General features: G+C 38.6%; 2 protein-coding genes across 3 annotated transcripts in view; one reads left to right on the top strand and one right to left on the bottom strand.

The window, feature by feature from the left end:
• The window catches only part of supt5h (SPT5 homolog, DSIF elongation factor subunit), a 23,383-nt gene extending 13,855 nt beyond the window's left edge, over window positions 1-9,528 (top strand). For both annotated transcript variants that reach the window (XM_036561220.1, XM_036561210.1), the window contains 8 exons: window positions 73-175; window positions 373-500; window positions 592-697; window positions 2,951-3,109; window positions 3,218-3,386; window positions 4,926-5,129; window positions 7,783-7,878; window positions 9,131-9,528. In XM_036561220.1, coding sequence (XP_036417113.1) covers window positions 73-175; window positions 373-500; window positions 592-697; window positions 2,951-3,109; window positions 3,218-3,386; window positions 4,926-5,129; window positions 7,783-7,878; window positions 9,131-9,271 — 1,106 coding nt within the window. In that variant the 3' untranslated portion in view covers window positions 9,272-9,528. The remainder of the gene's footprint in view (window positions 1-72; window positions 176-372; window positions 501-591; window positions 698-2,950; window positions 3,110-3,217; window positions 3,387-4,925; window positions 5,130-7,782; window positions 7,879-9,130) is intronic.
• rnaset2l (ribonuclease T2, like) lies at window positions 9,392-15,204 on the bottom strand. The gene is made up of 10 exons (XM_036561230.1): window positions 14,942-15,204; window positions 14,759-14,858; window positions 14,126-14,183; window positions 13,911-13,978; window positions 13,690-13,747; window positions 13,536-13,603; window positions 12,175-12,288; window positions 12,031-12,079; window positions 11,870-11,944; window positions 9,392-10,443 (listed from the first exon to the last, which is right to left on the bottom strand). Exons 1-10 carry the CDS (start codon window positions 14,949-14,951, stop codon window positions 10,249-10,251), a joined length of 795 nt encoding a protein of 264 aa, XP_036417123.1. The 5' UTR covers window positions 14,952-15,204; the 3' UTR covers window positions 9,392-10,248.

The following is a 15,204-nucleotide window of genomic DNA, read 5'->3' as shown; positions in this document are numbered from 1 at the left end:
GAACTAAAAGAATATGTTAAGTATATGCATCTGTTTTTCTTTGGTGAGTCTGATCGTTGCCTCTTTTTTAAGGGTATATTGGGGTTGTGAAAGATGCTACAGAATCAACAGCAAGAGTAGAGCTCCACTCAACCTGCCAAACCATTTCTGTGGATCGCCAGCGTCTCACCAGTGTGTACGTCATCACTTTGAAGTCTCACCTCAGAGCCCCATGCAGATAGTGTTTTGTTTGGGTAACACAGAATTAGTGGAAAGCTTACACTGGCAAATTGTCTATAAAAGGATCTACAATAAAAGACACCACTTTACTACAGTTGATCATATTGATCATGTTTTAAAAAGTAGCATTTCTCCTTCTTCTTTATGAATCAGTGGTGCAAAGAGATCTGGAGGAATGACTTCCACTCATGGACGGACTCCAATGTATGGCTCGCAGACACCCATGTATGGGTCTGGTTCCCGTACCCCTATGTATGGCAGCCAGACGCCCCTCCACGATGGTGAGACCCCAAAGCAAAACTGTGTCGGTAAAGCTCTCTTATTGCTACATGTTTGGATGTTTTTTCCACAAATGTCTTTAATTATTTACAGGAAGCCGTACCCCTCATTATGGCTCTCAGACTCCACTGCACGATGGAAGCAGGACACCTGGGCAGAGCGGAGCTTGGGACCCCAACAATCCCAATACACCGTCACGGTATGGGCACAAGTATTCGTCAGATAACCAGCTGTGCGACTAGTAAAATTCTACTCAAAATTCGCAATACATGTCTCATCTGAATCTTAAAATTAATTCATCTAAATAATGGTGTCATTGAATCTTGTAGGATGTGTACTCATCATGGCCAATATCTGACTGACACGCAAATTCAGTGTTTCCCACAGATTTGAAATATATATTTGAATTATATTTTGGTGCTGAGGTGGGGAGCTGGAGACTCTAAAGCATAAATAATTAACAAAGTTTATAGTAATAATTTTTTTTTTCTTTTAAATACAGTGATAGCGCTCAGTTATTGCAAATACACAGAATTTATTGTTTACAAGACTGTGCAGGTATGCCAGTTACATACAAATGTTAACAGGAAGACTTACTTGCAGGCTTTGTTAATGTCTCTTTCTCCTTTGAGTGTGAGTGATGTATTCTGACTGTTTTAGTAAGGTTTAAATGGTTTAAGATGGCTTAATGTGTACAAAGCACTTCTCTGTGAATTTGCACTCATCAGCGTTCCTCAGCTGCAAGTCTGTCCTCCTCCTTACATGCTTCTTGTAAAAATATTTCAGTAATCATCTGTTAAGTAAATACTAGAAGAATCACTTGTGCAACTGCAACTGCCCCCTCCCCCCCAACCTGAGCTGTGTTCACATAGCAGTCTAATTCAAAGCATGTTGTTTGTTGAAAAGTGAATTAATGAAAAAGTGAATTAATGAAATAGTCTGAATGTACTTTGGCGGGTGTCCATACACTCTGATGCGCCACCAAATTATAATTTATGAGTGGGAAACACTGAAATTGACCCGATGTAAAAGTTTTTTTGTGTGAGTTGTAGGGAGCATGTGATCAGCACAATGGTAGTTTAAAAAATAACACACAAGCATGAAAAAAGTAGACATGCATTGTCTGCTTTAAACAAATACAGTGCTGTGAAAAAGTATTTGCCCCTTCCCAATATCTTCCATTTAAACATATGCACATTTATGTCACACTTGAATGTTTCGGATCATCAAACTACTTATATTAGACAGAGATATCCCAAGTAAACACAAAATGCTGTTTTTAAATGATGATTTCATTTACTGAAGAAAAAATGCTGTTCAGCCCCACCTGGCCCTATGTAAAGAATTAATTGTGCCCATAGATACTAAATCAACCTGTTGACTGAATTGAATTGACTATTGGGTTCAATTTCACTAGCTAGACCAAAGTAATGATAACTGTCAGAATTGTTGAATCTAAATCACTCAAATAGAACCTGTCTGGCTATATGAAGCAGGCTAGAAGGTTTATAAAAGCAGCACACAATGCCATATTCTAAAGAGATTCAAATACAGATGCAAAACAAAGTCATTGAAATCTACCAGTCTGGAAAGGCTTACAAAACCACGGGACTCTAGTGAACCACAGTGAGAGCCATTATCCACAAATGGAGAAAATTTGAAACAGTGGCAAAACTTTACAGGAGTGGCTGGCCTACCAAAATTTCACCAAAAGCGCATTGACGACTCATCCAGGAGGTCACAGAAGAGCCCAGACAAACACCTAAAGAACTGCAGGCCTCACTTGCCTCAGTTAAGGTCAAAGGCTCATCTTGCATTTGCCAAAAACATCTAGAAGACCCCCAAGACTTGAGATAATCAAAAAGATGGAACTTGTGGAAGATATGAGTCCCGTTTAGATGCTGTGGCAGGAGCTTAAATGGGCAGTTCATGCTCGAAAATCCTCCAGTGTAGCTGTCCTTTAAAGAAGAGTGGGCCAGAATTCTTCAGCAATGTAAAAGACTCATTGGAAGTTATCACAAATGTTTGCAATTGTTACTTTCTAGGGTGGCACAACCAGTTATTAGGTTTAGAGGACAATTACTTTTTCACACAGGTGATACAGATTTTGAATAAATAATTATCTTCTGTAAATGGAATTATCATTTAAAAGCTGCATTTTGTGTTTTGTCACATTTAAATGTGACAACAACAGAGGAAATTGGGTGAGGTACAAATACTTTTTCCACAGCACTGTAACTCTTGAATAACATACATTTTCTATTCATATCACACGTGTTTTGAAGTAATTGTTTACAAATTTTTATGGCAGTACTCAACCACAACATTACTCATTCACTAATCACTAACAGAAGCTCACATATATCATAACCCAGTTGAATGCAGATCCATTCCTACACATGACTGACCTTTTACTCTTTCATTTATTTATTTATTTGTTATTTTTTGACAGGCCGGATGACGATTATGAGTTTGGGTATGATGATGAACCATCACCGTCCCCTCAAGGCTATGGGGGTACCCCTAATCCTCAAACTCCTGGGTACCCAGAAGTGCCCTCCCCACAGGTCAACCCACAGTACAACCCACAGACCCCTGGAACCCCTGCAATGTGAGGAACTCTTGTGTGCATGATCATGTCAGGTGTAGTGTAAACTGGTTGGATATATTGTGTTTGTGTGTATATATATGTATTAACTTTTGACTTTTTGTGCTCCAGGTACAATACAGATCAGTACTCTCCATATGCAGCACCCTCTCCACAGGGCTCCTACCAGCCCAGTCCCAGCCCTCAGAGTTATCATCAGGTGGCCCCCAGCCCTGTGGGCTACCAGAATACCCACTCACCTGCCAGCTACCACCCCACCCCCTCACCAATGGCATACCAGGTAGTGCTCCTTTTTTTTTTGTTTTGTTTTTTGTTTTGTATTGTAAGGCCACTTAGTAGGAATTCACTGTATCTATATCTGAATCAATGAAGATAATCCATAGTCAATAATTTTTATAATTAGCAATAATTCTTTAATATGCATTCTAAAACAAGTACACACTATAATCCACATAGAAAGTGCACTGTGTGTAAAGCGGCTTTCACACTGAGTGTGGAAAATTCACTGCTGAGCTTTCAAACACATTATTTCCAGTGGGTTGCGCATCGTAGACATGGCCACGACAGATGCACATATACAGTTAAAATGTTGTCAAATTTTGCACAACTTTGAACAAATCTTAGCACAGCCAATCAGAGAGAAGTGCATGTGTTGGGTGGTTCCTATTGCTACCCAAAAGGTTATTTTTTTTTATCAGAGCGCCGCCCACTTTCATGCCCAAAAAGTGAGCGCAGTACATTCCACATTCAGCGTGAAAGTGGCTTAAGACAGGCTAAAAAAAGATTCAGTGGTGTCATAGCTATGCATAAATTGTCAAGTTCTTGTGAACTACATGAACTACATTATTTCGCACTCTTATGCAAAGTTTCTCACAACAGTGTGTGTGTGTGTGTGTGTATATGTATGTATGTGTATATATATATATATATATATATATATATATATATATATATATATATATATATATAATATAAAATACTTATTTGTTGTTGTTATTATTATTATTATTATTATTATTATTATAGTTATATATAAAATTATTAGTGCATATTCCAAAGTATGTGCTTCGAAATCCAGCAACAGAGAAAGGTTAATCACTCAAGGCCAAGCCAATTAAAAATGAGAAAAATAAGAGGTTATAAATAAATGTCAGAACCACAAAGAATTCTGGGTAGCCCCACACCCAGTGCTATAATATTTCTATTAATTAACACTTGCAGGACATGGATTCTGCAGGCTTTGTCGTGAATCGACAGATTTTTCAGCCGCACACTTGCGGATAGAGTTTAAAAATTGTCACTTCACAAGTTAACTAATCAAAAAGAGGGCAGTTAAAACTGAATTGGGGAGCAATCTCGGGCAGTTTTTCTTACATTTTGTGATTTAAAATAATGCTCAGCTTGAAGATTAAAAATATTGATTCTGTAAATTATCTGTAAATTAATTACCTGTAAGTTACCACCACCAAAAACCTTGAGAAATAGATGAGTATCCTTCAGTGGATATTCCTGCTGGCATTCCTGCCCAGAAAGAAAATAACCAGCACTAGTGACTTGCCTGAGCTAAAAACAGGACGTTAAATTATCAGTAATAATTATCAGCTCTAATTTCAATATGGGGCTGATAATTCTAAATAAATTTTTGTCTGCAAATAATATGTATAAGTATAGTATGTACTTGTACACCCCTAGCTGCTAATCTCTGTAGAACCTGCTGCTAATTTATTGGCATCTTTGTTACACGTGTTATACCAGGAAAACGCTTTGTTCATTATGGAATGTAGTTAACGAATTTCATGATTAAATTTGTGACCCTTAGGCCAGTCCGAGCCCCAGCCCAGTAGGTTACAGCCCCATGACTCCTGGGGCCCCGTCTCCAGGGGGCTATAATCCCCATACCCCCGGCTCCAACATTGACCAGACATCTAGTGACTGGGTTACCACAGACATCCTGGTGCGTGTGAAGGACACTTTCCTGGATGGAGGTGTTATTAATCAGACAGGCGTCATCCGCAGTGTGACTGTAAGTAGACCTCGCCTTGCCAAAAAACAGAACTGCTTTCATCTTGTTTGAGTTGTTTGATTGGCATGTTTTCACATTCGCACAAGGGTATCTTTTTTACTACCAGCATTCATAAATTCAGCTATGGATTGATTTTCTCTGACTGACACTTTGAGCTGCAGCTAGATTTGCATATTACCTAAAGTGGCCTTGAGGGCTCTTATGTTGGCACGTTTTTCTGGCATGCTGATTTCAGTTCGTCGTATGAACATGTTCTTACATTCAGCTGTTGAATTTGCATATCTGCTTATGTTGAAACGCATCCAGAAGTCATACAGGACGAACTCCAAGGGGTTTCAGGACATTTACTTTAATGAGCTTTTTAATGGCCTTTAAAGGAGTACAGGAACTTCCCTTTGGAAACTATAATACTTTAAATTTGTTATGGAATGTTCCTGTTAGAAACAGTGACACAGTGCATTACCACTAAATCATGTGCACAGGGAAATTGTAGAAGTCACCAGATGCTGGATGTTTTCCCTAATGATGCTCTTTCAGGGATGTAATGCAGTCATTTAGTGTTATCTTCAGTCAGCATGACCAGATCAACAGAGCGTTTTGCTAGTATTCAGAGAATTTGATGATGGCTCCATTTAATTTGTTTAAATCTTCCACCATTGAAGTTACAGTGCAGGCATGTCCATGCTGACCATTTGGAAATGTATCAGCATGTACAATCTTTCTTTGTGCTACTGTGTTTCTTGCACGGTTTAAAAGATGCACAAGGCTTCCTTTATTTCTGGGTGTCACCAGAGTTGGCAATTCTGTTTTGTTCTTATCCTTTCTTATAAAGCATATTTAAAATCTTCATCTAAAGGGAACTTCAAAATTTTCATTCGCAATGAGATTCAGGTCAAGTAATTGATTGTTTGTTTTTTCCCTTTTTTTCTAATGATGCAGTTTCTTTGGCACAGTCATTGTCCAGTTGCATCTCAAAGCGCTGTTTTAATATGTTTGGTTGGATCTAAGAAGTTAATATGCTTCTGTTGACTTTGAATAATTGCTTTGGATAATTTGTTCCTTTTCTCTTCCAAACTTTCCTTTTTGTAACATCATTCTGCTACTAGTATTATCTTACATTAAATAATGAATGTTATTAGCTGTAGTTTGTATCTATTGGAAATTTTTCTCCTCATGCTAGTGAGCTTGTGTGAGTGCTAAACTCACCTTATTATATTTGCCTCTTAACAGTGGACAATACGATGATACTAACATCTGTCTCTGATTTTTTTCAGCCTCATGCTGGCATCTTTTACTGGCAACAACACTTTTTTCCTGCTACTGTCTCCAAATGCAACATCAGTAGACTCCAAATGCAAATTCCTCATCTGAAATTACTTATGGGCCTTTTTAAGCTTGCTTGTCAATGAATTAACAAGGCAATAACACAGGTCTCTGACAACTTGAGCAGCTAATGGTTCAACGGTTTCTAAAAGGCTAAGAAATAATTTTTTGCAAAGGCTGTTATTCTTATGTTTCAATAAATATACAATTACATGCTCTCAACTTAGAGCTTACAGCCTGCACATTATCTTAATATTTATTGTTTTAGTTCAAATAACAGTCTACTGGAGTGCAAAGCCAAGGCAATAAAATTGTCACTTGCGATATACGTAGTACATTGCAGAAAAGATTGACTTTGAGCTTTTCTACTCTAAAAGGCAGATGACTTGGGTTCAGCCTGAGGATCTCTTTTACTATTTAACTCAAATTTTGTGCTATCTCTGGAGAGAGAGTTAGATCAGAGCTGACTGGAGTTTTGCTGTGAGCGAGTTTACTTCCCGGGGGTGTAAAGTGTCTACCTAAGCTCCACTGGGGAAATATTGCTACTAAATGCAACAGGACTCCTGCACTGCTGTTGCCACACATTAGATTTTTGCCTACAGTAAAGTTCTCAAATCCGTGTAAACTGCAACTGAGCTGTGATATTTCAAGGACTAATGCCAACATTTGCCACTAAGAGAAGTTGGGAAGGTCTGACTACTGGACTGTGGAAAAATTCCATTGTTGACTGTTGGTGCTCATAGTCACCACCAGTGTTCTGTCTCTCATCCCCTACTGTAACTAGGAGGGAACACAATGTTTCCATTTATAGAAAAAACGCACAAATTCTTTTGGTGAACTAAGAACAGCGAAAATGTGAGCCATGTGTTGAGCCCAGAGGAGCCTGGGGTTTAGCACTGATTTAAAGCAAAATGACCAGGATTTCCAGACCTGTGCTCAATGTTGTCATATGTAGTCTTTTGTTGGAGTAACATTGTCTAGTGCTAGTGGACACAACACTAGAATGGAAAGTAAAGGAAATGAAAGATAACTGTGTGATGTGGCAGATCTTCTAGTCTTAAGAAAGGCAAATACACCACAACAAAGCTGACTGAAAGCAAGTCTGATACGTGGCAGTCACTTTGTCGTGACTAGTGCAGATGGAAACCAGAGAGAGTGTGGGTGGGAACGAGAGAAAATGTGAGATTGCGGTTGGGAGCAGAATGAAACTTTACGGGAGCGGGACTGTGCTGACCTCTGCCACAAGGGTAATGGCTTCTTAGGCCTTTCGAAGAAAAGAGCCAAATTTAGAACACTAAAAGGAACTCTTTCTGTTATGTTTTGCTTGCAGGGAGGAATGTGCTCAGTGTTTCTGCAGGAAACTGAGAAGGTGGTTAGCATCTCTAGTGAACACCTCGAGCCTGTGACACCAACTAAAAACAATAAGGTACCGCCTCTGCTTTCCACTGCACAACACCAAGACAGCTGTGCATACACTTCAATATCCCCCTTCAACCAGCATCAAAGAAGACAGAGCTATGTGTCTTACAAAAGCTTTTCTGTGAATCATAAGTCACTGTTTTTTGAGGGTTTTTTTTTTTTCCTAAATATTTCTAAAATAAATAAAGTTTTTTTCCCTTCACATCCCGATCCAAGGACTGCAGCACTGAGTATCTGCCAAAACTGTGTCACAGTCCGATATTTATATAGTTTTTGGAGATAATGGAAAAAAGCAGTGCAGTAAATACAAATAAACAATAACTAGCTCTTCATTACGAATAATTAGGGTTGCACTGATACCATATTGGTATTGGCACCGATACTTGCACTTAAATGCAGTATCGATTATGGGGATACTAATTCCTGTGACCGATATCACAAAGCAATTTCTGACACGCATGCACTAATAAGTGACCCATGCATGTGCAGCATTATTATTATTATTAGTAGTAGTAGTAGTAGTAGTAGTAGTAGTATGTTTTTTATATAATATAATAATACAGAAACAATAAAGAGTGGAGCATTTATCAGTATCGGTATTAGAAGGGAAAAAAGTGGTTTCAGTACATTCTTAAAAACAATGAATAAATATCAGAAATAAATGGACGTTAAAATTAGTAAACTAATCCAATTTAGACAAATTATGCTTGTCTGCCAGTTAATTTAAAATGCTGTAGTAAAACCTTTATTTGTAGTATGTGTAGCGTGCCATGCCCTGAAGTGACACTTTGTTTTTTGGATGACTTTTATTTCCTCATGATCATACTACAGCATTTTAAATACTGATTTTGAATTTAAAGTTGATCTAACAACTGCAGAGTGGCCTAGTTGTTTCTCGTGATTTTGGCTGCAGCTTTACTCTTACCGCCAAGTGTGCAATAAAGCTTAGATTGGCTGAGGCACTGATATATAGGATTGAGACATCCCTAAAGGCCATAGTTCTGTGCCTTGTGTGCAACTGTAATGATCGTTTGTGCTCAGTCACTGTAGCAAACACTGTATGGTGACCGTCTTTCCCTCTAGCCCTGTTAGATTTGATTGTGTAAGCAGCTGTTGCTGAGGTTGCTTGTTTTTCCTTTTGGAGAACCCTTGTATTCATTTTTTTTAGTTTTGTTTAACACTATCGTGGCTATTAGAGCACTGAAAGAGCATTTTGCAGTTTGTATGTAAATCCTGTAATGTGTCACTGTTGCCTTCAGGTGAAGGTGATTTTGGGAGAGGACAGGGAGGCCACAGGTGTCCTGCTCAGTATAGATGGAGAAGATGGAATTGTCCGAATGGAACTGGACGAGCAGCTCAAAATCCTCAATCTCCGCTTCCTTGGAAAACTGGAAGTGTGAGCAGATGCACTCTTCACACAACAAAGCAGCATTCTTGTCAACAAGCTTTTTGTTTTTGTTTTTTTTTATTTGTTTGGTTTCTGTTTCCCATTATAGATTTAAATCACAAAATAATGAATGTGGTTTGCATTTTACAATGTTATGTTTGTTTGTTTTTTTTTAATTAGTCAGTGTTTTAGTGGATATAGCTCATCTTTGGTGTAGAGACTTGCTTTTGGGCAAACTGATTCCATGTCAATAAAATGTGAAACTTGTAATGTTGTACTACATTCTTTTATGTTTACATTAATTTATTTTGTTTCTTAATTACCCAAAGGAAAAAAAAATCTTAAGATTGTGTTAGAGAAATAAAGCAGATCTCAATATTATATTAATGAAGGATCACTGATGTCTGAATTGTTTCTCCTAAGCCCCTCTTAGGAGAAAAAGAGGAGATTAACATCAGCATTTCACTGTAAGAAGTTCTGGTGATAAAGGAGAAAAGTATGAGTTCTCCTTCTACACTGATGGAGTGCAGAAACAGTTCTGTAATATAGAATAGAGCTTTATAAGAAAACAATGAGATCTTATACTTTTTTCTTATGGAAATATTATTCAGCTGAGACTGGGATGAGATGAGTCAGACACAAGTGTTAAACCTCATGTGTGACAACATTTTGATCAAAGTGAGGGTTATTTCTCAGGAGCCAAATTTTAGAACCAAGAGAAAATGGTTTAAGTCTCACTCTGATTTCAAACTGGACTTGTGTCTGGGAGAAGTACCTGAGATCAAGAGGAGCTCTCATTGAGAATGTTTGCTCTGTCTGGGTAGGCATGTACTGTGGATGTAAAATAAGCTACACATGGTGTGTTCCTGCCCTACCAGCTAGCTCATATTTTTGCTTTAATGCTTTAAGTCACCTGCATGAATGCTCATCAGAATTGAGGCTTTATGCCTTAGCTCCCTTCAAGCTGATGCTTGTCATAAGCTGCCATGTTCAGATGCAGGGTTGTTTGGGATGCTCATAGTCAATTGGGAAGTAGAAGAAGGTGCTGTTCTTGGGACATGGATGTCCTAAAGAGGTGTTTGTGGCCTTGGCAACCTTGAGTATGTGTTCCTTTTCCTCTTTGTGGCATCCAAGAGTGATGTTCTTAGAGATGTAGATCTTGAGCTGCACCCATGCCTCTCGCTCCTAAATTCAAAGGGGAGAGCTTAGTTTTTTTTTGTACTCTTTTTAGTCATGTCCACAGATTATCTGCCAATCTGTCAGGCCACCTTTACGCTGTCCATTAATTGAAAGGGACCAGCATAGGACCGCCACAGAGCAGATATTTGGGGTGTGAATTATTCTTAGCACAGCAGTGACACTGACATGGTAATAAAAGCATGGTGGATGCTGGGGTCTTTTAATCACTGACTGAATAACCAACCAAACATATCCAACCAACAGTGCTTTTGCAGTCAAAAACTGATGGCTGAAGAATGACAAACACCTGTACTTGGTTGACGTGCTACAGTCTTGAACTGTACACTAACATGGTGGTTGTGTCTAATACCGTGATCAGTAGGTGTACACAGTTTAAAAACCCCAGCAACGCTGCTCAGTACTACCATGTTGGTGTCACTGTGCTGAGAATGACCCTGCAAAATAATACCTGGTCACGATGGTCCTCTGGAGGTCCCTTTCCATTGACTGACAGTATAAAGGGTTACTCATTAACTGTACAGCAGCAGGTAAGCTAGTCTAGTACTATCAAAAAATAACATTCCACATTTGAATATTCATCGGATCAAATGAAAAACGTCAATTTGGTTAGAATGATATGCGTGTTTAAAGCTCTGCTGCAGTTCCTAGTATGTTCTTGGCCGGTGTCGGATGACTGTGACTAAATGCCTGGGAGAACATGCCGTTGCTGACATTAAGGAAATTAAACAAAATGACCCATTCTGGCTTTAATTAGGCATGTAAATGTAAGACTATTGGAAACACATGGCACCTCTTTAGCAACTTTGTGCTTTCATTCTCACAGTACTCTTTTACTGGCCTGTAACGAAATATCTGAACTGGGGGATTTTATGGAAAATTGCCAAAAAATAATTAAAATATTAAAAGCTGTCTCATGACTCCAGGTTGAGAACCCAGGTTTTCCATCTATGTCTTTCATGCGAATGTTGAAATGCGCTTCAAAAAACATAACCTTCCTGTTATCCTCAAATTTATTAACCTCTTTATTCGTGGGATCAATTCGATCCCAGCAATGTAAACCTCTGGGAAATATCAAATTTCTATGTGTACGTTTCCCCCTCCCCCATGTGGTGTGAACCATCACTGGTTCTTACACTACTACAGGTATGGTTAGGTTAGGTTAGGGCCCTAAAGCAGAAGACTATAAAATTGCATGTTATAGTGACCTCAATATAATTCAAAACAACCAAAAGAAATGTGTGTAAAATGTTGATATTTCTTATGTTTTATACAGCTAAACCAGCCAGGGGTCAAATTCCGCTTTCAGGACTGTATGCCCCTGTGCCGTTTGCAGCAATTCGGTTGGTGAGGTTTTTATTTGTTTGCAGTCTTGCTATTAACCAAAATATAAATATTTACGGTTGCTACTCACCTTCTCATCCTTCACACACTGTAAGACATAATTGTCTCCAAGGAACGGCCCCAGCGCAGCATGCACATCCTCATGCTGAAATCACAGAGTGATGAGTCACAGAGATTGAGCAGCATTTCTTGACTGGCATTGAATATGGAGGCTCATGACTGTAACCTTACCTTATAGGAGATGTTGCAGGAAGGCTTGATACCTGCATTGGTGAGGGCACTATATGAAAGTGGAAATGGAAGTTAATGATACATCCATATCTTCCACCTCCTTCATTTCCAGGTGTGCTGTGTTATGTAATACGGGGGACATACTTATCAATGTCAAAGAGCGTGCGGAGTTTGAGTGAGGTTCTGAAATAATCAGCTGGAGAACCCATGCTCTCCACACAGGCAGCACATGTTCCGTGTTTAAACCATTCGTCTCTCCTGTCGAAACACGTAAGAGAGATTGAAAGAAGAGTGAGAATGTGAAAATGAAGCCATTTCAATGGTTTTGTTTTCAAGTTATTACAGTGAAAAAATTAAGCATAGCCTCAAAAGATAACTTCTTCAAAAAAGTTCCTGTGTTAGGAGGGTTCCACAGTAAGCTTTTTGTCAGGAAGCACTAGTGCCTCTGATCTGAAATAAGCAGGAGCACATAGAAAAATCTATGAGCGCGAACTTAAAACGAACATCATTTCCTCTTTTTTTCTTTGTTCCTCCTATCAGTCAGAGAGGATGTTTAATTCAGCGGTCCGATTTTTCCTACATTGTCTAAGCCCTTAAGGATTACCCAAACAACATTAGGAACTACCATTTTCCATCGTTCAGTATTTCTTCTTTTCTTGCAGTTTCTTTGATTTGATGTGTTCCTGTCTTTTTTGTAATTAACACAAAGTATGTCTTTGTACCAGCAGTTTTTATTAGTTTGTCCTGCCAGCCAGTGAGCTGGACAGACATTTCTTACTGTAACGTCTTTATAGTTTGAAATAGTGTTTTTATAATTTTTTTTTGTTTATTACAGTATAGACTAGGGCTGGCTTTACACTGTGAAACTTTAATTGAACTGAGTTACATAACAGAAAATGCTGTGCAACTTATTTGAAACTCAGCCGCAACAGAAACAAGTTTCATGAAACAGCCCATCAAAGCTGGGATTACACATCACGTGAGCACACCAAATGACATTCAACTATCTGAGTCTAGTATTGTCTGTGTCTGTGATGACACTGCCCAACACGGTCAGACAAGCTTTTTGAACCATGACATTTACGTGAACTGCCCTGAGGCCACAGCAAAGGCAAAAGACACGATTCTTACAGTAAACCAGCAGTTCGTAACTAAACCATGAGCCTTGACAGCTAAGACCGGTGACTACAGTGCTATTAGCATGCTGAGGAAGGCTGTGCCAAAATGCATCTGTGCTTAATTTTATATGAGTGCAGTCCAAACTTTTTTCATCTGTAAATATAGCAACATTCAAGGCCAGTGGCACGCATCATTACAAAAATCCACACATTTGTGTTCATGCATAATGATTATGCATAGCTAAGTGGTAACATTACACTAGGACCATCTGTTCTCGCACTGTAGAACCTTGATTTTACACATCACAGTTCTAATAACCTCACAAAAAGTTAAATACAGAGTTAGCCTTCAAGATTTTGTACAGTGAGACAGTCAGGACACATTACCAGAAACCAAAGCAGGTCTTTGTTTTAACCAGTGATGGCCAAAGCTGAGAGAGTTCAGGCTCCAGCTCCTAGCAAAAAAAGAGAAGCAGGTAAAATGACTGAATGTTTTAACTCATATAGTTTGAGATTTAGCAGTTTGAAATAACTGAATTACCTGAAGATGGGAGTGATAGATTTGCCAACAAGAACAGCAGCCTTGAGTGTGCTCAGGCCTAATTAAAAATCACAGAGAGAAGAATGTCATTTAAACACTGGTAACTTGGCCATAAAAACTTAAATACAGATTTTTTTTTGGCTTAGTTGAAAACTGAAATTAACAGTTAGGTAACTGTGGGGGAAAAAATAGTTTTAGTGTCCTCCATTGTTGTTGTTTACCACAGGCCATGGATGGTCCAGTTCCGAATGTTTTCTGGTATCTTGCAGATATTTTTATGTTCAAGGCTCTGTGAGAAAGCAGTAGTTACAAAAATGATGTCATTCGTTAGACAGAAAAAAGTCCTATTAAGTCAGTGTTCTACGTCAGAGACACATATACATTAATACTGTTATTGAATTGGATGTTTTCACTGCTTTATGACATTTTGACTCACCAGACAGAAGCTCCCTGGCCACTGCACTGTGAAAATCATGCACGTCCAGTTGCAAGAGCTGAAAATAGACAATGTAAGTTAAACATTGCCCTTTGCTTTAACAGCATTTAGGTGGCAACATGATAGCAAAGGACAGATCTATTCTAGATAGAAATATTAATAGCAATGTGATGTGGTTAAACTTTGGAATAAGCAACATACAGCTGAATGCAAAAGTTTGAACAGGAAACAAACTTTAATATGGCATTTCAGTGCACAATTGTAATTTATTTGCTGAGTCTAACATATTGGAAACATAAAGCAAAAATATAAAATGTGCCATAACTTTTATACATGCCATATTATCTGCTTTTCAGTATGTTAAATTCAGCAAATAAACAGTAATTGTGCATCAAATATGTGTGTTCCTTGTAGAAAACTTATTTTCACTTTTCACAGAAAATCAACAACACAATTTGATGGGGGTGCCCAAACTTTTGCATACAACTGTACCTAATGTTGGACTCATTTATAACGCAGGTTTATGACTATTATGATCAGGCTTGCAGCATCTCTATAACTATTTTCTTCCAAATGGCAAAATATGCTTTGTCTTCATACAGAACAATGACAAATACTATAAATGAACCTTACTGGATTGTTTCACTTGTGGTCCAGTGGGCTTCTGGACCCTGTGTGAGAGCCCATCCAGTCAGTAGAGCAGTGGAGCAAATCCAGATGAAAGATGATTTACCTGAAGCATACATATATAAATACATGCACAGTTTGTAGAAATACTGATTTCAATTTAGTTTAAAAACGGTTAAGAGTACTTACAGCAGGCCATGATAATGCTGCACACTTCTGAGGGATCAGAAAACAGTTACAGAATCGTTTCCCTTTTCAGGGGTTGCTGCAAAGCAGAACTGAAGTGAAACAAGACACACTGCAGGTGAAAGTTCCATTTTTGAATGTCAGCAGAGGAAACGGGGAAGTGATACTGCAGTGGCAACTGTAAGCACAGCTGACCGACACTGCTCCACCTTCAAAAACTGCTTCTATAACATCCACATCAGCGGACAGCGGCCGCCATATCACAC

Source organism: Colossoma macropomum, unplaced genomic scaffold (genome assembly GCF_904425465.1).
Source record: "Colossoma macropomum unplaced genomic scaffold, Colossoma_macropomum, whole genome shotgun sequence".
NCBI lineage: Eukaryota > Metazoa > Chordata > Actinopteri > Characiformes > Serrasalmidae > Colossoma > Colossoma macropomum.
The sequence above is the reverse complement of the archived record's forward strand: the minus strand, read 5'-3'. Positions and strand labels throughout refer to the sequence as shown.